Here is a 20846-nt window from a genome sequence, read left to right on the forward strand (position 1 = left end):
AATAAATGTCCTCTGCTTATAGCTGGTCATCCCAACATAAACTGAAATATTACAGTTCATCACAGTTGGAGTTCAGATTTACTGGACAACAGTATTTTACATATTTTATTTAATTATAGTAAATAGAACAATAGATTAAAGAAGTGTTTGAAATAGGCAATTGTCGAGGTGGTGTTTGATAGAAACTACAGAAATCTGTGGATTATTCAAACGGCATATAAAAGGGGGTTGGTCCCTTTGGTTTAAAGGAAGAACAATATCCCTGAATACCAAAATGACATATTTACATTACATTTAAAAGCATAGTGCAAAGTGCAAAAGATTCAGTGTATTCATGACTAATGCGGTTGAAATTAAACAGGGCATACACATGAATTCATGCCGTTAATTACATTACGAGAATTCTGTGAACTAAATTATTTACAGGGAAGTGTTCATAATGTTGTGTTGTAATGACCCATTTCCGCCAAATTGCATTAAGGCCATTACAATAAACAAAACAAAATCTAAGTTACATGTCAGTAGTAACTTAAAAGCAGTAGTAGTTGTATAAAAAAATATGAGCTAACGTAGGCTACATCTACAGCACATTTCCTATGCTCATCTTTTATTGTACAGTGAACACTAATAAGATTCTGAATTAGAAGAACGGTGTCAATCAGAACCACCATTACTAATAAAGCCAGATCGATTTAGAAATCCAGTTTAAGATTCTCTTCCTGCAGGTTTTAGGCTTGGTCATACAGTTAATAAACACTTCAATTTCATAGGGGTGAGCAACAAATATATTGCAAGGTTTGATAGAAGAAACAGAAATGAAAGAATGCAATCACACATTGTCATAAAATAATCCAGAAAATAACTAATTTGAAGTAGTATAAAAAGCACTTTTTCGATTCTTGAGTAAACCAAAATAGAACATTTAGCAGAAAGTATAGCATTCAAATCCATTCAAACCAACCCAATTAAGTTGAGTTGTTAACGTAGACGACCATCAGTGTAACTGAGCAGGCCTGGAGCGCCATGAAACAAACAAACACATCTTTTAGTAGATTAAGAGGTTCCTTTAGGGACTTGAATCGGGTCCTAATCATACTGAACAAATGCCTATTGGTCTTGAAGGTGCAGTGCTTCAGCTGCTGGACGAAAATACCAAGTCCGGCTCTTTGGATCCTTCCGGCCCGTTGCCGTTCGGCCCACAGTTACCCGTCAGCTCTGGGAAGACGCTGCCCCGGGCGCAAGGGCCGGGGGAGCCGGGGGTCGGACTCATCCCCGGCCTCTTAGGAGGGATGGGCGGCGGGTAAGTCCTCTCTGAGCGCGGGGTGAGGGGCGAGCGGATCCCTGGGGAAAGTGGCCCCGACGACGGGGACCGTCCTCCGCTGGGCGAGCCGGCCAGGTTGCGGTAGTCCGTCCCGAACGGGGAGCTGCTGATCGGGGCCAGCTTGACCCCGGCCTGCTGGCTGGTGAAGCGGGACAGCACCTGGGTGACGGTGTTGCGCGCCAGCTGCTTGGCGCTGCTGTTCTCCGGCGGGGGCGGGACGGGCGTGGTGGTCGGAGACAGGTCCCGGGGCGACAGCGGGGCCGAGCCGCTCAGCTGCTGCTGCTGCTCCAGCTCCGCCTGGCTCTGGAACTTGTGTCGGGCCGCCTGGAAGCGCTGGGTGACGCTGGCCTGGTAGGGGGACTGGTGGGGGGGCTGGTGGAAGCCCGGGCTGCCCAGACGCTTGGCCAGCACGGGGGAGGATATGGGGGAGGAGGAGAGGGAGGAGGACGCCGTGCTGGAGGGCGAGTGTGGGACGAGGTGAGGCGAAGGGGGCAGAGGCGAGTGCGGAGCCACCGCGACGCCGTTCTCCACCGCCGCTCCGTTCTCCGACGGTTTCCCCTCTGGGGGACACTCTGCGTCTTTGGGAGCACGGTGGCCGTTGACCTTTGACACCTGGACGGTTTGGGAAGAGACGCTCGGCGCTCCGTCGGGCTCCGTCTGAACGGCGGCGCAGACCGCCGGCGCCTTGGGCGCAGGCCGCTTGACCTCCCCCGCCGCCTCCTTCCCGCCGTCCTCCCCCTCGTCGCCTCCCTCTCCTCCTCCGCGGCCCGGCGCGTCCAGGCGTCTCCTCGGCTCCTCCAGCTGTCTCTCCAGCGCGCCGCTCCGCTCCTCCTCCTTCCGCAGCGCCGCCCTCATCCGCTCCCGCTCGGCGTCGCACCGGGCCGTCTCGCTCTCCGCCCGGGCCTCCAGCCGGGCCGCCCGGGCCCGCTCGCCCTCCAGCGCTCCCCGGAGGCTCTCCAGCGTCACGCTCGCCTCCTGGAGCCGGGCGTGCAGCTCCGACACCCTCTGCGCCTCCTCCTGCGCCCGGCCGTTGGCCTTCTGCAGCTCGGCGCTCAGGGCGGTGGAGAGCCGCTGCTGCTGGGACAGGGACTCCTCGGCCCAGCCGGCCGCCTCCGCCCGCTCCCTCTCCAGGCTCTGCACCGCGGCGCGCTCCGCCTCCAGCTGGAGGGCGACAGGCAGAGGGCGTCAGGGACCAGGGCGCCGACGGTTGTGTGCTCATAGTGAACGGTGATGATTAAGCAGAATAAACGGGTTCAAAGTGGCGATTTATCCATTACTTACCACAGGGGGGCGACAGAGCCCTTATTTACAATGCCTGACAGGCGCCGATCATACATGAATAAATCTTTGATACAAATGATTGAGTAGAGTCGAGATGTTGTGTGTATATAGTGTGTATATGTGGGCCAAAGTCTATCCCTGGAAAGAGTCTTGGCTGTATACAAGATATTTGTTCAAGGCTCTTTTAAAGGCGGTGTTCCTTCTGTCTTGGACACACCCAAATGTATCCAGCCTGGACTCAAACATGTTGTTCCTGCGTAAGCCTGTGTGATTACTTTTACCACCCAGTGAGTTAGTAGCTCTAAAAATTCTGATGAGGAGGCAAATGTAGTACAAAAGATGCACATGTAGTACAAAAGATTTGGATGTGATGAATGACTAAACAGAACCTACTGCTGGCTTACTGTGCAATATAAAAAACTGAGGCAGGAAGGCTGACTCTTTTTTAGAAGAACAGGGACCCTCAGGAAGTCATGTGGGGGACAGTAAGGGTGTGTGTGATGGTGTGTGTGTGTTGGTCATTATCCAAGGCTTTCCTGTGTCCATTAAGCCCTATGGCTGCTGGTCAAATGAACAATGGTGTCTTCCCCTCCTGTTTCCTTTGGAAGTGGTGGGTTGCATGTTGGAATTGGGACTGCATGTTGCTGTGTGTGTGTGTGTGTGTGTGTGTGTGTGTGTGTGTGTGTGTGTGTCTTTTTATGTGTGTGTGTGTGTGTGTGTGTGTGTGTGTGTGTGTGTGTATGTGAGCAGCGTTTGAGCGATGCGAGCCAGATCCGTCCTGCTGACTTCGACAAAGAGGTCCAGCATGTTGCTCTGTTCAGCCACTGGGTCTTAAATCAAATTAAAGCAGCAATGTGTGAAAGGGGAACAGGGAAGACAGGTGGTGGAGGGACACAGAACCGGACAACAGGGGCCCCGAGTCTATTCCACACAGATGTGCGCTTCTGCCAGCGAGAATGTCGTCGCTTTTTCCCCTCGTCTCCTTTTTTTTTTTTACGACGTTGCGTATCCGTCAACTCTCGCTGCCGATTCCAAGTGCATCCTGCATTGATTCTCACCAACACACGCACCTGCTGAAGCAGCTTGTCCCGCTCGCTCCGCAACGCTGTGCCGACATCTTCACTCTGTGCCAAGTCGTGGGCGTGGCGACGCTTCTCCCCCTCCAGGTCTGATATCACCTGTTAGTCACACCGACCCATCAATCAATCACATCAAAGAGATTCACTTTCCACGGCACACTTTTTTTTTTTCTCTGCATTCATGAACCAGTGTGGCCTGCTTTAAACCTTGGCCTGCTTGACACAGAACGAGTTTGCGTTCTCACAGGGCTCGACTGGAAACAAGGCTTCTCTTTAACACACCGGAAGCTTTGGCTCAATGACGCTCTGTTCACAATCTCAGCCTTGTGGCCTATTTCCCAGAGATAGGCATGTGTGGACATTGTCTGATGTGTAAACAATACGACCGTGGCTTACAAAGAAGCGCACGCAAACGTTGAACAGGTCCCCGGGGAGGAAACAAAGAGCTGGGCTGGGCACTGGGTGGTTGCGTTAATCATCTATCCTTCTCCTTGTTCCCTCCTCCCATTTGCCCAACCCCACTATGAAGCCATAACGACTGGCTGCAGGGCAGAGGGCGCTGCGATAAAAGGGAATGAGGCTGATCAATACGTTGATGTGTTTTACCCTCCTGTGTCGCATCTCCGCCGCAGCCAGCTGCCCCATCATCCTCTCCTGCATCCTCTTGCAGTGCGCCATGACCAGCTTGAGCACGGCCCGCGGGTTGGGTCCCACCGCCCCCGCCCGGGGCCGCCCGTGGCGCCCGTGGGGCTGGGTCTGGGCCTCCTGGCGCTCCGCCCCCTCGTTGTCCCTCTGCAGGGCCAGGAAGGGGTCGCTGAGGTCGTACTGGCCGTAGCGATCCTGGATGAAGGAGTCCCTGTGCTGCGCCTGAAATGCACACAGACCCCAAAACATGGGTTTCTAATCGGCGACGATTTTTGAAGGACGGACAGACAAACAGACAGATAGGCAAAGAGACGGATAGTCAGGCAGAGAGACAGACAGACTGACTGAGGCATGAAGACGTATACATTAAGACTAGCTCGGGGCTGCTGCTAAAGGAGGAAGCGAATGTCAGCTACGTTTGGGGTGGAGGCTCTCTCTGTCCCGCGGGGAGAACAAGAGGAGCTCTCCTCTGGGAGCATGTATAATCTTGACCATTTAGCTGCAGGTGTGTTTGTGTAGCAGTGGGTGTGGGTTTCCAAAGATGCCATTTGCCATTTGATGAGGTTCATTTTTCACACTGCTTTAAAAATCGCAAAAATCCCAACCATAAAAAATAACAATAATCTGAAAAACAGAGAAAAAAAATCATATTTAGCACTCTGAAACATACATGGATTCACGTAAAATTTAGTGTGTGTATGTATGTATGTTTGCGCGTGTGTATATGCGCGTGTGTGTCTGTGTATGTCTATGCATATGTGTGTGTGTGTGTGTGTGTGTGTGCGTGATAAAGACATTGTCAGTGCAAGCACAAGCAGATGGTTTCCTTGCATCCTAAACACAAACATGCGACCCCAGGCCGTCCAACCCCCGCTCGGGGCAGATGTTCACCCCTCTCTGGGGATACAACAGGGGGACATACAAGGGGTTTGAGGCACACACACACACACACACATTACACAGAATCCGCAATGCTGGAATGATGCAAATAAATCACTAGTAGTTTTAAAGGTGTTGACTTCAAAGACACCATTGCTGCCTCCGTTGCAAACTCCCCAAAAGTTTTACCCAGAATGTTTGTTGAAACCCATTTGTAAAGGAATGAGGAGAACTGGAAGGTAACACGATAGGACCTAGCTGACCTTGCCCTGCGGCCTGGATCTGTCAGCAGCGGATCTCATTTGTGCCGTGATGGACATGCAGGCCTGAGGAATGCACAGGCTCAGCTGGCACACACTCTGTCTCTGCCTGGCTGCCATGGAGGTAGATGGCCGTGGAGACGTAAACAGGAGCAGTGAATAGGCTGCCAAGACCCCTTGCACGGGGCACTGCTTTTCTACTGCCACACATCATCACCTTCACCACCATCATCATCCCCACTATCTCATCATCATCACCATCATCATCATCATCACCATAATTTCAGCATCATCACCCCGATGATCACCATCGCCCTCTTTATCTCTTCTTCATCATCATCATCATCATCACCACCACCACCATTCCCATCAACATCGTCATCACCATCATAATCACCATTGTCATCATATTCCTCATCCCCATTGTCCTCATTTCTCAGATAAATGTAACTTATCATACACTCACTTTCTGTCTACACGTAAATATACGTGCAGCTTGCATTTTTATGAAAAAATCATGAATACAAACACACACACACACACACACACACACACGTCTCTTGGGGCATTATTATGGAGCCTTACAATCGAGTCCCTCCTTGCACTGAACAAAGAAGCTGGCCCTGTGAGTGAGGAGATTACAGGGCTCACACAAAGACACCGTCTCCATTCCTTAGGCCTCTTGCATTGTCTGCATGCCTGACCCAGTGTGAGAGCGAGCACTGGTCTGTGTTTGTGTGCGTTTGTCTTTCTCCATAGGTTCCTTTTTTTTTTTCTCCCTAAAGACGGGGTGTATGGGAAGGTGAAGCCTGTTGTGAGGATACATTAGTCAGTGTGCGTTTTGGTGCTTGTGGGTGTGTGTGTGTTTAAGGCCTTGACCCTGGAAATCTGGACATTTTGTTTTGGTTTTCAGGTTCAATGAATGGCTGCATGGAGATTTTAATAAGAGGTTAAACGGACCAAAGCGAGAGAGAAAGGCAAGAGAGAAAGGCCTGTCCAGTGTGTGTGTGTGTGTGTGTGTGTGTGTGCGTGCATGCGTGCGTGTGTGCGTGTATGTGTTTCTTGCAGCCTTGGCCTAAGGCTGGGTCCCACAGTCTCCTGGGCCTGGCTCTGGTTCTAATGACAGAGTGTGCAGTCCTCTAAAAAAAGGCACAGCAAACACATCCTCTCTGGAAGGCTCCCCTATCCTCTCGTCAACGGATGACTGATTACTGTGCAACATATGCAGTCAGCAAATAAACCAGTGCAGATATGTATTTATCCTGTATCATCCAGGGTACGCAGATTCAAAGGCTCCTTTGCATTTTAACCAACAGACCTTCCCGACTTTGCTTTCCATGGGGTCGACCTAATAAACTGTGTTTTGTTGTCACTGTGTCATGGAGATTTCTTGAAACGTTTTCTATTTCTTTCAGCCAAATCAGTTGGCCCCCAGAGGCCGCTTAAGACCCTTTGTTTAGTTAAAGTGTTTTTTTTACTCCATTTTAGCTGTTGTCTGGGGGGAGAGACAACCTGACAGAATGACTCAGTCAGTAAAACCCATTCAGAGAGATTTGTTCGATGTAGCCGCCATGTCCGGTCTTGTCCTCCTGTGTGTGTGTGTGTGTGTGTGTGTGTGTGTGTGTGTGTGTGTGTGTGTGTGTGGGGGGGGGGGGGGGGGGGTTCGGTTACCTTAGTGCGATTCTGAAAAGGGCCAGCAAGTTATCTTGTAACAGAAGTCATTTTCCCAGACTAATCAATATTGTTTGGATAGAAAGGGGTAGATAACATAAAAACATCATAAATGGGCCGATTGATTTGTGTGTAAGTTTGAGTGTACTGTGTGAACGAGAGACTGAAAGAGCCACACAAAGAGACAGAGAGGGAGACATAGAAAGACAGAGAGCCCGAGAGCGCGAGAGAGAGAGGGAGAGACATAGAGACTCTGGTGTGTCCCTCCACACTCTCCTTGAACGTAGGGTATTTGGCATGAACAGCTGGCTCAGGGGTACGTGGGAACAGTCTGCAGCCCTAGTGAACTAATCCACCTCTGGGTAGAGAGTACATAGAGACAGACTGGTCCACATGACCAGGCCTGTCAGAGCTGAAAATGCTTTTTCTATTGAACCAGACCTGATTGTGTTACACTCATCTTGCCCACATCCACAGGCGAGGGCATTGAATGACCCTTTTTCAAGTTACACTGCTCAGTCAGTGAGTTTAAAACACATAAGAAAGGTCTTTGTAGCAACAATAACAGGCCTTTTCTAGTTCAGAAAGCACTCACTTGTGTGGGCTAAAGGAGACCTGCCCATCTCAATGGGTTGTGCATAAAGGAAAAGCAGTCCAGTTACTATTTAGTAGGGCTGCTCGATTATGGAAAAAATCATAATCACGATTATTTTGGTCAATATTGAAATCTCGATTATTCAAACGATTATTTTTGAGTTTGAAAACATGATGCATTTATTCATAATTTCTCAAAAAAAAAACACTTTGTAAATGAGAATGCTAAAATTGAAACTGGGGATGGAACCTAGCACCTTTCGGCTGAGATTCAACCCCTTTAGCCCCTACGTTGTCTTTCCCCCCAGGTACCAGTCATGCCCAGATGTTTTCACATTGGAATAAGTTCCGTGCTATAGATGCCCCTCTCTGCCGCTCTCCCTATCTGTCGGGGTGTCTAAGAGCTCTGAGAGTTGAATAGTGCAATAATACTCCAGGCAATACATACTAGAGTGATGCCCATGACTCCCAAGCTGTTTCCTGTTTACAGAAAGCTGCCATGACTGAAGAGAGTTTCCAATCAGCCAGATTCCATTCAGCAGAAGTGGTAGAATGGCTACAGGACCCGCTCTATGCCGTTTGAGTTGCTTCCTGACCCAGAGAACAAGAGGCCACAGTGATGAACTTAAAGTAAAAAACGTAAAAAAAAGAGTAAAAAAATAGAACACAAACTGTGCATATTCTGAGAATTGTGCTTAGGGCCATGCCCCCTTGCCAAATAAACTCACTAAGATCTCACGCTAATCTTGCCCTGGCATTTCCTGCCAGTAACAACAAAACCCTTCTATTCATCTGCCACTTATTTCAAAAGGCAAGCCCTACATGGCGACTAATTCCGAACTCGTCACTCCACTATAAAAGCTTCACCAACAGAACCAATTGAAGCCACCCATTCCTTAGCACTGTCGTGGCTAAGCTTAGGAATATATACTATGTCTGCAGTCTGCGCACTGTGGGGACCTGAAAACTGGAAGGACACAATCCTAACGATTAGCCCCATGACCACTGTTGTTAAGAGAGTCTGGGGAGGGTGTGGTCACACCCTGCCCATGAAATATGTCTCAATGATGACGGAAATTGTACGGTACATTGTTGTCTTAAGATCCTCATCAGGCACTACCTCACAGGACTTTAATCAAATGAATGTTGCATGCTTCACCTTAAAAAGCGCAGTGTAACCGTGAACATTGACTTTGGATATGGCTACTGGTTGCAAGGATTGTGTGGAATGATTTCAGAATCATTCAAACAAAGAAATCTCAGGACAGTTTTCGATGTGGCTTGCGGCATATGTCCAGGGAACACAAACTTTACATTGTAAACATTGTAAAACATTGACGCATAAAGGTGTGCGTTTGTGTGAATTGCTGCCTTAGGCCTACATGTTCCTTACAACTTCCTAAATGGCACAAGTATGACAGGGTTGGTAGAGATAAGGAGTCTGTAAGCATACATCAATGTTCTCAGCTTACTGTCAGAGTGGCGGACACCACACCCTCCACCCACACTAAGCCATGACACCGCATAGATAAGAGGACAGACACCAAAGACTTACCGGTCAGTCCTCTGGCAGTACCTTCCAAGCAATGCTAAATGCAACCGTTAGTGTGTCTGTTAGCCTGGCGGTGTTAGCATGGCGGGTGGCGTACTAATGGCAACCATGCTTACTGTTAGCGTGGTGGGTGCTTAGAGTAACCACGCTTACTGACTGTTAGCCTGGCGGTGTTAGCATGGCTGGTGGTGTGCTAACGGTAACCACGTTACTGTAAGCATGGCCAGTGCTAACTGTAGCCATGCTTGTTAACATGGCGGGTGGCCTGTTAACGGTAACAATGCCCATCTAAGCATGGCGGGTGCTAGCAATTACCATGCTTACTTGCATCGCAAGTGCTTAAAGTGATCATGCTTACTGCTAGGAACCCGCCATGGAACATTTAAATCTGCTGTAGGTAAGATCGGAGAGTTGTGAAGAGAGAGAACACGAAAGAGCAGAGTGGATTTTGAAGCTAACCGAAAAAATCAAAAAACAAGTCCTTCCTCTCTGCCTCCTCCCTCCCTAAGTTTATCATCTGTTGAAAAGGGCTGCATTTCACGCACCTGCGATGGATAAGCAGGATGGATTCCCCAAGCGAATCAGGGAAGAGATGATTTGTAAAGATGAGCCGGGAGCAGTCTAAAATCGAAATTGGCTCATTATAGACTGGATAAAAATGGCTAATACAAAGACAGGTGCAGGCAACCCGAACAGATATAATCACAGTGCATATCAATCACTGATAGCTGATGGCGGTCTATATAATATCTAACAAATTACACTCAAATAAATCGATTAAATCTTACCTCCAGCAACTTTATGCCAGCACTCTGTTAGTACAACCAGCCAGTAAGTCAACCATGTAGTACAGCAGCTCCATTTTTAACAGCTTAAATGTCTGCAGTGATTTATTAGCAATAACATTTGGATAGGATGGTGCTGAAATGGAGTTAAGAATCTGGTAATTATAATTATTACAAAATAAAATTGATATGGTATGTCTCCAACTAGTCAGCGCAACACAAATATAAACATTGTCAGTGAGTTGAATTAATTTCACATAATTAAAGTGTTATCTTTGCTGATGGATGGATAAGGCAGTGTCCTGGTTTCACCTGACTTCAATCATTCCACTGCTTTATTTGCTCAGAGCAAATAGCAGGTTATGGGCGGAGCTTCCGGCAGTCCCGACTCCCAGGCTTGACCCCAAAATCTCTAGCCAGCATCACAGAGGAATGGTCCATTACTTGGCCAGAATAAGATCCCAGAATCCCTAGCCAGAATCTCAGAGGAGTGGTCCCTTACTCAGCCAGAATAAGACCCCAGAATCCCTAGCCAGCATCATAGAGGTGTGGTCACCTTACTCAGCCAGAATACGACCCCAAAATCCCTAGCCAGCACCACAGAGGTGTGGTCACCTTACTCGGCCAGAATAAACATTGCACCATGTGACGTGTTGTGGTGCAGTGTGTCTGACCATGATGGATATGTGTGTGTGCTCCCTGATCGAAAGCTAAAGGTCAACGCTGCATGTTGTGCTCGCTGATGCTTCAGGGTGTGTATGGGACAGCGTTGTGTTACAGACTGAATGTGTCTGTCACAAATTAAATTTGCAGATCGGGACTATATATGGCCATACTGGGCCAAATACTGCTGTCATAGCAGCACAAATATGCCATCTTATCTGAACAGAACAGAACAAACTGCTCAAGCTATTGTTTATGGAGTATGGAAACATGCCAGGTTAAAAATAGACTGAACCATTGAGTGTTACATCAGATGGAAAACGAAGCAGGCGTTCCACATTTCAACCGCATAGTGCGAATGCATGTTCCTCGGTTGTTAACTACACTTGACTAAGAAGTATGTTTAAGAGCAACCTATCAATTTATTTCTCCACTTCACTCATTGCTCAGTGCCAAGCACGCATTGACAAGGCTTTCTATTCCCGAATGAGAGAAGGAAGTCAGACAACTGATAAAGAGAGAGTGAGAGTGTATACCGCCTCTATCCTTATTCATTTATCATCTCATCATTCACACACGATTCTAGGGGTTCAGTGAATTATAAAGGCAAAAGTGTAGTCACTTTTAGTTAAAGAATCATGACAAGAATTGTTGACCAGGACAATTATGAACCAGAAGGTGGAGATCTAGAGTTTGTAGATATTGTAGCAGTACCCCACACACGCAACCACAAACAACCACACAACCAAACACACACACACACACACACACACACACACACACACACACACACACATACATACACACAAACACACACACCCCAGATAGGAATATGTTGGAATGCTGCACCTGTATGAGGTCATTCTCAGAAATATCCGCAGTGATTGCAGCAATCTGATACCCAACGGATGACTATTTGTGTAGTAAGGACACAATGGGATCATAAAGTTGAGGAGACGTCTGCCCTTAATCGTTACCATCTAATAAGTAACCAGACATTGTGCAAAGGGATTGGTCAATGTGCACTGGAAGTGCCATGCCGCCGAGGAGGTTTGGTTAAGAGACCGTTCCACATGGCTGAATGGTGTCGTCCCTAGCAACCTCTAGGCATCCAAAGTGCAGTGCCCTGGGAGGATACAGTATGTATAACAAAACATGTTTTGCTCAGGGATTTTGGGGGGTTGTTATTCCATACATCTGTTCTATTCTAATTCAACCACTTACTTGGCTTGCCTGGCAATTTTTTTCAGGTGTTATGTTTAAAACTTACTCATTTGGACATGTGTCTAAATGAGAGCCAGTTTAGATGTGACCGAGATAGGCCCCATTCAAATATAACCAATGTTCTTTACACGTGACATGTCGATCCCATGCCAGCTGCTTCTTGATATATGGGTCTCCCCAGGAGTTTAATTATATGTGGAGGAGGGGCATGGGAAGAAAAAGGTCTCCCTTTTTTTTCACATTGGTTGAAGACGAGAAAATAAAATTTAGTGATAAGAGAAAATGCAACTGGACCAAAACAACAGCATTGTGTGGCATACCAAGGCCAGAATAGAGAAGCAAAGCAGAAAGAAAGTAAGGACCGTGGAGAGCAAGCAAATACACGACTAGGATCACAGCATGTCTCAAATGTCATATTGAGATTATTTACAGATATTACTATGGGAATAGGACCGGGCATGAGGCAATAGAATTGATTAAATCTTCAAACGACAATGGTATCATGGAAGGGCACCGCCTCTCCCTATTAGAGGAAAATCCAAATACGGAGCGACAGTAATCACCCAGTCCCCCGGCCCAGTGGGGGCAAGGGAAGTTAGTGATTGGGGTTTAAAAGTCTGTGCATCCTCCTCCCTGTAAACATCGTGTGTGTGTGCGTGTGTGTGTGTGTGTGTGTGTGTGTGTGTGTGTGTGTGTGTGTGTGTGTGTGTGTGTGTGTGTGTGTGTGTGTGTGTGTGTGTGTGTGTGTGTGTGTGGACACACTAGAAGTCAGACAGTTTGTCCCCGTGGGCAATTGTGTGGCACTCCTAAGTGCACTGCGTAGTGAGTTTTGGGTCAAGTACTGAATGAGTCAGATCTGGACGGCCGCCATTATTGATGCGTCTGAGCACGGCATGGTTGAACTGTTTTTCCCGAAGCCCTGAATGACGTCAGTTTTCACTTGAAGCTCAACTTCACTCTAAACCTAATCATCCCAGACAGGGAACCACTAAGTTCTCTGAGGGACGCAAACAGGGCTTAATAGGGATAGGTTAGTCTTGCCATCCCCTTGAAAGCCAAATAGCATAACATTGCAATCATTTTCTCCCAAACACAGAGCAAAGGGTACATATGATTACTCTACGTCTCAAGAGTGTTATGTGTTTGAATGAAAAATAAAAGGCTTTAAGGTCATGTTTATAGCCGTGACCGGCCCGGGTCACCAGAATGCCTTCCATTGTCTTTGCTGACAGTGTTTCCTCACCTTCCTGTTCCCGACATTTTTAACATATGAGCTCATGCATACTGCATGTCATTCTTCTTTGTTGCTCATTCTGTAGCTAACCTTATGGGTTTGAGAACTTCAAGTTTGCATACTGCTATCAAATAACAAATGTGTTCAAACAAAGTTATTTCTACAATATTGTACAACTTTTACTCATGGACGGAATAAGATGTCACAAACATAGAAAGGGGATGTTCACAGAGATGGTGCTTGTTTTGTATGTGAGAGCATGTCTATGCATGGCTTCATGTCCTGTATGTTTTGGGGCGTAGGGAGCCACCTACCCTGAGGGCATGGACCACCACATCCTGGGCCTCCAACTCTCCTTCCAGGATGCTCAGGAGGGTGAGGAGCTCCGCCCTGCTCAGAGCCTCCACGTTCATTGTCTCCTCCTGCACACCAGAGTCAGAAACAGACATTCAACTGGTCATTCAACACAAGAGGGACTTACTGAAAAGAGAGCCAGTCAACAAACATGTCTATCAACCAACAGATTGCGAGAAAGGGAAGATTTGAATCTGTTTTGCCATAATATCACACTTCAACGTGCAATACATAACAAATGACACTGTAATGAAGCTCTCGTTTACAAAACTTTACATGTAATTATTACATGATAATAATGACCTGATGTGTAGATGCTGATTTAATTAATTAATTGATGATTAATGAATTGCTAATTAAAGATACTATCATGGTTTCTCCCATTTAAAACATAATAAAGGTTATATAAATAAATATCATAAATGTGCTTTTAAACCCCCCTATGAATGCAGCCCTCTGCCATACAGCACTCAGGCAGTGACTGTGGACGGGCGTCCAGAGAGAGTGTGTTTTTAATGAACGGAGGAGTGGGGCCATTGTGGGATGGACGGTACAGCTGCCCCCTGGGGTGCCATCTGTGGCCTTTCAGGGAGTCTGCGCTCTGGGTTATAAACAGGAAGTCATTAGCATATCTGAACGTAAGGTCCCCCGGGACAAGACTGGGATGGTTGTCTGCCTCAAATCCGTGGTGTCCTCCTGACCCACCCTGTGTGCTGTGGTTTGCGCTCTGATCTGAATACTAAGGACTTCTTAACCCCTGGCTCTTAACATCTCTCGTACCATGTGTCTCAGGCCTCTGGAGGACGCATGGTCCAGACAAATCACAGCTTGCAAAACAGTAAGCTCCCTTTTTGCACATACATTGGCTCTTTACGTCATTATCACTTTTTAAATCTCTTTCCCTTTCAAATTACCAAGTTTGTTGTGTGGCAAAAGACAAAAGTGGGAAGATGAACCCAGAAACACAAAGTAATGATGCTGCAAAAATGTGGTTAGCATCCATCATGTACATGTATAATACACAGGTCAATCAAACACATATCTCGCTATAATTGTATTCAAAAATATATTTTATTGAGAAAACTCTTGAGAAGATTTACTTATATATAGGCTGTATGCTACAGACTGGGAAATATTACTGATAATTCACTCTAGATCATTCTCAGAGCTGCTTCTTCTCTTCAATGACAAGGATGATGACATAGAAGTGCCAAGAATACTTGTTGGTGCCAGACATCTAGAAAGGTCTCTTCTTTGGAAATCCGCAAGGAACGGTCATCTTGTTATCACCATATATTTAGGAGTGAGTGACTCATGCCATAAACATTCAGTACTTACAGATGTATTATGTTGGATTTATTTGTGGTTAAGCCAATAACTTGGACCTTTGGGTGAATCTTGTAATTTGGAGGTAGATATAGTCAGATATACATTGAACTGGCATCACAGCTGAAACTATATGCAGGAGAAATAAAAGGATAGCCTATTCACACTGGGCTTCTCTGGAAACTAAGAAAATGAAATTGACATTCCTGGGATGCAAACACCACAGGAATCTGATCACACTTTACCCAACTGGTATGCACTGTGTGTGTGTGTGTGTGTGTGTGTGTGTGTGTGTGTGTGTGTGTGTGTGTGTGTGTGTGTGTGTGTGTGTGTGTGTGTCGTTTTCGGTCTATTTTGTCCATCTCTCTAAGCCATGTTGCAATGACTTTTTAACATGGCTTTTGTCCTCTTAAAATAGTAAGAGTTAATATGCGTTCAGATGGGATTGCACCATGCATCTAAGTCTCGATCAAAGTGGCTGTTCAGTGGGATTCACCTGCCACCTTAGTAGGCTACAATTTACTTTCATAAAGTAGTCATTCTGAATGAGCAGGAACACAATTAAGCTATAGAACAGAACAATTGCTTGAAATTGATTTTAGGCCCACATCAATCTAGCCTAATAGCCCATTAATGAAGTCACACCCACAAAGATGTTAATAGATCAACGTGCACCTGGAAGCTAAATCATTCACACAGCAATATGGCCTGACCAAAAAACTCGTTTGGCACATTTAGACCGTATTACGTATTTATAAACGTTGAAGACATTTCGCTGTGCCAAAGTTTAACACGCCGACAAAGATTGGTGCAAGACAGGAGACGCACGCGTACAATTTGATGACATACTTTGACATTTTTCTTTGTTATTACATGATCATAGTGTGGTATATTCCACAGCAACGAGTGTATAGATAGCCTTCAAAATAAACATACCTTCATGCGCTATAGCTGCATCAAGTTTCCAAATCCCAAAAACGAGGCTCCACCACCACTTATGTGAATTAAGGCAACTCCGGTAGCACAATCAGTGCTCTCGACTCGCGAGGATAGTACGCACAACAGCCATCCATCGACAAGATAGACAGCCTATCCTTGGAGATTTCTGCAACAATGTGACCAATAGCACGCAAACCTTTGGAAGGGGGGCGGAGAGTGGGCGTTGCTGTTCCCCGAGGGCGAAACCCCTTTGTTTTGGATGTTCGGGATCGGTTCTCATCGCGTTAATTCAGCTAGTGTCTCTAGCTTAGCATATAGCCCAGATATAGCATACGTGTATTATTTGCTTCCCCGCTGTGTTTCATGTTTTTTATTCTCGATCGGACCATTAATGGTGTTTCTGTATTTACTCATAGATTGCCTGTTCGAATGATAACACGTTTGTTGGAACACTAAGCAAGCATCACGTCTGAATGGATTTAGCCTTCATCTCCATCTATTGGCCAACAGTCACTAGCACAGCTCTTTTTCTTTTCTGTATCACTACGATATTCTTTAGTAGGCCTATAACCGAGAGCTTGTTTTGCATGGAAACCTAAATCATTTAATGTGTTTTTGATCATAAAAGTTTCAATTTTAAATACTTACTTTACTACTATGTTTTTGTAGGCTACTTGATTTATATTATAATTCTAATAACTTCCAAATTATAGCGCTGACTAACGTTTCTATATTTATTATATTACCAAAAGGTTGGATAGTAATACATGCTATGATAATGTGTTTTTGTTTTCCTCTTTAGTTAACATCACAAATATCATTAAAAGCAGACTTTGCTAAACTCTTAATCCACAGTAATTGTATATTATATTGTGCAAAGATTATAACATTATAGCATTCAAGCATTCATTATATGATCCTTTTTCATTGATTTGTACATGATGCAAAGGTATTTTAGAATGAAATGAGACACTTAATATTCTCTAGGAACAAGCTTCAGTTTGACTGGATTCTTGGGTCCGGGGAAGCCATCCGTCCCTATTTCAATAGGAACCTGTTTAAGGCCAAACAAACGGGTTGAGCATTACAAAAAAATATCAAAAAACGAAGCAAAAAATCTCACTATTTCATGAATGTCAGCGTCTTACATTAGTCTCCTTGCAGGTGACAAAGCTGAAGTTCTGAAGAATCTCCACCATGCACAACTTCATCATCAAGAGAGCAAACCGCATGCCCACACAATTCCTTGGCCCAACTCCAAATGGAAGAAAGGAGTAAGGATCTATGGTTTCTCTGTTTTCTTTGCTAAATCTGCAAAGGAAAGTGCAACAATTAAAACAAACAGGCATACTAGGACAGTGTAATGGCTATTAGGACCATGTTTGATCAAAACCTATCCTACTGAGGGATTGGTATTGCAGCTTACCTTTCAGGCCTGAAGGCCTCAGGCTCTGGCCACAGAGCTGGATCCCGGTGAAGGACATACACGGGGACTACGATGGCAGTTCCTTTCGGGATTATGACACCGTTTATCTCCACGGAGGCCTTTGCAATCCTTTCCAATCGATTGCCGAGAGGGAAGAGCCGCTGTGACTCATTGAGTACCATATCAAGGTACTCCATCTGCATCAGCGGTTCGTACGTTGGCCTGCTCTGGAGGTTTGGATAAAAAGGTCCTTCAATAGCTCACATGCACATGTTGGCTGTGAACATGAATGGAAGAAGTGGGTGCAAAAGGATAAAAATGTATTGTTTACCTTGTTTTCAAAGGTTTCATCAATCTCATTTTGCAAGGCTGTTTGGACTTCAGGGTTGGTTGCCAGGTTGTGGGCTAGAAAGCATAGGGTGTTGCTGCTGGTCAGGTAGCCAGCGAAGATGAAGATCATGGCTTGGGATAGAATCTCGTGATCGTTCAGCCCTGCAACCCAAAGAGCATGTTCCCAAACACCAACTTTCACACTGGGCCAACTGATTTCAATGGACACCGATTCTGTTTTGTACCTTTCTCTGGGGTCCCTTCTTCGTTGATATTCTCAGTCGTCTGGGAGTCCACCATTAACTGCATGAAGTCCACTCGATTCTGTTTGTCCTCAACAGATCAAATATTTAGATACATGCCACACAGATTGTGATTGAAGGAATGCCCATAAAAATATGGATCATTGAGGAACATTTTATATATTAGGCAATTACATTGTGTGTATTCTTTTTCCGATCATCTTTGATTTTTTTCAAAGAGCTGTAGAAAAATGTGAGGACATCAGCAGGAAAAAATGACATGTCCAACTTATCAAACACTGGTCCCAGGAAAGGAAACAGGACTTTGAGGGAGAGGAAAAACAGAGACAAGAGATTATTATGAAGAATAATAGTAACGATAAAGTAGTAATAAATTGTTAGGCTGAGGTTTTACCTACCTGTAAGCAAAAGCAGTGGGTTTAGAAGGTTGAAGTTCATCATCTTCTTGATGTTAGTCACAAACGGATCAGAGGGTTGATTTAATGAATCAATATCAACACTGAAGGCAGTGCTGGTGACCACATCCATACTGAACGGTCCAAATATTCTACAAAAAATAAAAAATGTAAAATAGCAAACATACTACACCAAACATAATGATTAAAATACATACAAATATGAAGATCATTCAACTGACTACAATGAAGGACCTCTGAAATGCACCCGGTTTGTGTTTTATATTTAAAAACATATTTGGAGTCCACCTTACTACTTATATCAAACCCAGCCCCCAACCATCTATACTACTCACTCCTGCACATCGATGACCTCATCAGCAGCAGCTTTCTGACGAAGATTCTCCACCACATTATTTGAGTACTTTAACATAATTGGATACATCTGTCAAAGAAATTATAATAATAATTAAACATAAACACAACATTTTCCAAATATCGCTGAATGGTAGCCTCATGAATATATGCCAATATATTCATGGTCATGTTATGTGCGTGAATGCGCCATGCCTCTTTCAGACGCCCGCTGGTAAACGATGGAGACAGAGCACTACGGACTCTTTTCCACGCCTCATCCTCGAGGACTGACACTGCATCCTTCATGGGGCCGTTCAAGCCAAAGTCCTGAAGACAGAATAACACACACCCACACCCACCCACACACACACACACACACACACACACACACGGTCAGTGTAAAATTCCTTGAAAGTAGGAAGTCAGGATGATGGAATCTTAGGTGTTCTCACTCGTCTGTTGGTGAACGTAGAGTAGCACTCCTTAACCAGGATGGTTTTGATCATAGCCGTGTCCATCACACCCATCACAGGCTGCCGGCCGTCGTAGAATCTAACATATGGCACAAACATCCCCCCAGTTACAGTACTTCCCTGCACAGTGTACACATATTGTATGTTAATAACTATATGTTGATAATATAGAATACAAACAAATACCATTTTGTGCATGCTGTACAAGACATACAGACACACTTACCCCCATATCTTGCCATACTTCTGGAAGCATTCCATGTCAAAGACGTGTATACCCTATGGCATTAAAACAGAGAGGCAATTAATTAAACACACAGAGTGATGGTGGGATGACTGGTTTAGTGTCATTTCAGTGTTACATCGCTCACCCTTCTGTACTCCAAAAATGTACCGATAAAGGGCCATGGTTTGGGTCCATGGATGCCTAGCTTCTTAAAGAATCCATAGGGTGCATATCCATACCTATGGGGTTGAAGAAAAAACGAAACATGAGAATTTATGATCTCAATTTATGTATACATTTATAAAAACCCTCCTTTAACAGTGTTGGTTATTTTTTTTATCCATAATATATACAAAACAAATTGCGTGTGTGGAAAAAAAGAGTGAGATACTGAGAGTTTGAGAGAGAGAGAGAGAGAGCGAGAGAGAGAGAGAGAGAGAGAGAGAGAGAGAGAGAGAGAGAGAGAGAGAGAGAGAGAGAGAGAGAGAATAAGGTCTCTAATAAGGTATGAACTAAATAAAAAAGTTGATAAAAATCAACTAGGCTACGCACGTAGTGTTGTTACATAACACTGTTATGTTAGCACTGTTACATAACAGTGTTGCTCAATCATGATGTTATCGATCAGATATTCTAATTCAAAGTAGTGCTAAAGTAGTGCAATTCAACTTTTAAATACAATTTAAAGTTGAATTGTGAGAATAATAATCCAACATGTACACTTATAACAACATTGTAACCGCTGGTGTCACACGATGAGTTTAAGTTTTTCTTTGCGTAAACGGCAACGCAAACATTAGGAAGCAACTTACAGTGCGAGGAGGGCAATGCAAATACAAATCAAGGTCCAGCTCTCGGCGGAGAGAAAAGGTAAGAAGCCCATGTTGACGACTGTGACTAACTTCGATCAAGTGCACTAACTTTCTCTTGTTGTCCTAGCTGTCCTTTATACTTGTAATTTGAGGGCGGGACATAACCATATATGGAATGTTCTGCATTTCTTCCTTTCCTATCTTCATGTCGAATTGAAAATTGTCTTGATAAGGGTATCTTTTCGAGTTGACCTAACGTTTGACGATATTTTTGTTGGATTTGGTCTTCAAAATACTTTGATTGTAATTCATAGACTTGGTTATATCAGTTGAGACACAAACCGTGCCTTATTGGTCTAATAATGGCCGGACTAAATGGTATACTTTTGTGTTTTGGGGAACAATTATTTTATTTAATTATCAGTAGGCCTATCAAACTTTGGCATCCACCTGTTTAAATTTATCCATATGAAAAATGGGACATACGTATATATACTTACAGACCACACAATTGGTCTTATTGTTGTAGGTTAAGCAAATGTGCAGGTCCCAACTGTACAACAGCAAATGTAACATTTGTGACCACTGACCACCCCACTGACCACCACCCCTTGAATCTAGCATTTTTAACATTTCATATATATAATTAATATTATTTTTTATTTATAGCCTAAAATAATCCTATTTTAGAAATATTTTTTAAAGACATCAAAACCTGTCCTCTAGAAAGTTTTGGACGTAACATAAGCAGGTATGC

The 20846-nt window shown here is 44.9% G+C and overlaps 2 protein-coding genes across 3 annotated transcripts; both read right to left on the reverse strand.

The window, feature by feature from the left end:
* Positions 1-144: 144 nt before the first annotated feature.
* cttnbp2nlb (CTTNBP2 N-terminal like b) lies at positions 145-16393 on the reverse strand. The gene is made up of 5 exons (XM_084480171.1): positions 15805-16393; positions 13503-13610; positions 4288-4548; positions 3673-3780; positions 145-2482 (listed from the first exon to the last, which is right to left on the reverse strand). Exons 1-5 carry the CDS (start codon positions 15808-15810, stop codon positions 1133-1135), a joined length of 1833 nt encoding a protein of 610 aa, XP_084336297.1. The 5' UTR covers positions 15811-16393; the 3' UTR covers positions 145-1132.
* A 256-nt stretch (positions 16394-16649) lies between these two features.
* Positions 16650-20228, reverse strand: LOC311360083 (cytochrome P450 3A30-like). 2 transcript variants are annotated; one of them, XM_084480173.1, is made up of 13 exons: positions 20090-20228; positions 19423-19516; positions 19278-19330; positions 19031-19130; positions 18792-18905; positions 18578-18666; positions 18225-18373; positions 18001-18128; positions 17809-17887; positions 17565-17725; positions 17234-17460; positions 16956-17118; positions 16650-16861 (listed from the first exon to the last, which is right to left on the reverse strand). In XM_084480173.1, exons 1-13 carry the CDS (start codon positions 20158-20160, stop codon positions 16781-16783), a joined length of 1509 nt encoding a protein of 502 aa, XP_084336299.1. In that variant the 5' UTR covers positions 20161-20228; the 3' UTR covers positions 16650-16780. The 2 variants fall into 2 exon arrangements, with proteins under 2 accessions (XP_084336299.1, XP_084336298.1); XM_084480172.1 differs by having other exon boundaries at positions 17809-17896.
* Positions 20229-20846: the final 618 nt, after the last annotated feature.

The sequence above is a fragment of the Micromesistius poutassou genome (genome assembly GCF_964030765.1).
Source record: "Micromesistius poutassou genome assembly, chromosome: 15".
NCBI classification, from domain to species: domain Eukaryota; kingdom Metazoa; phylum Chordata; class Actinopteri; order Gadiformes; family Gadidae; genus Micromesistius; species Micromesistius poutassou.

Excerpts from the sequence above, each read along its gene's own strand:
- LOC311360083 (XM_084480172.1), bottom strand. The coding sequence starts at position 20,160 with ATGGGCTTCTTACCTTTTCTCTCCGCCGAGAGCTGGACCTTGATTTGT. Across the intron at positions 19,131-19,277 it reads AAGTATGGCAAGATATGGGG|ATTCTACGACGGCCGGCAGC; the intron begins GTAAGTGTGTCT and ends GCCATATGTTAG. Across the intron at positions 18,129-18,224 it reads CCCACTGCTTTTGCTTACAG|TCCTGTTTCCTTTCCTGGGA; the intron begins GTAGGTAAAACC and ends TCTCCCTCAAAG.
- cttnbp2nlb (XM_084480171.1), bottom strand. Across the intron at positions 4,549-13,502 it reads TGGTGGTCCATGCCCTCAGG|GCGCAGCACAGGGACTCCTT; the intron begins GTAGGTGGCTCC and ends TGTGCATTTCAG. Across the intron at positions 3,781-4,287 it reads CGGAGATGCGACACAGGAGG|GTGATATCAGACCTGGAGGG; the intron begins GTAAAACACATC and ends TGTGACTAACAG.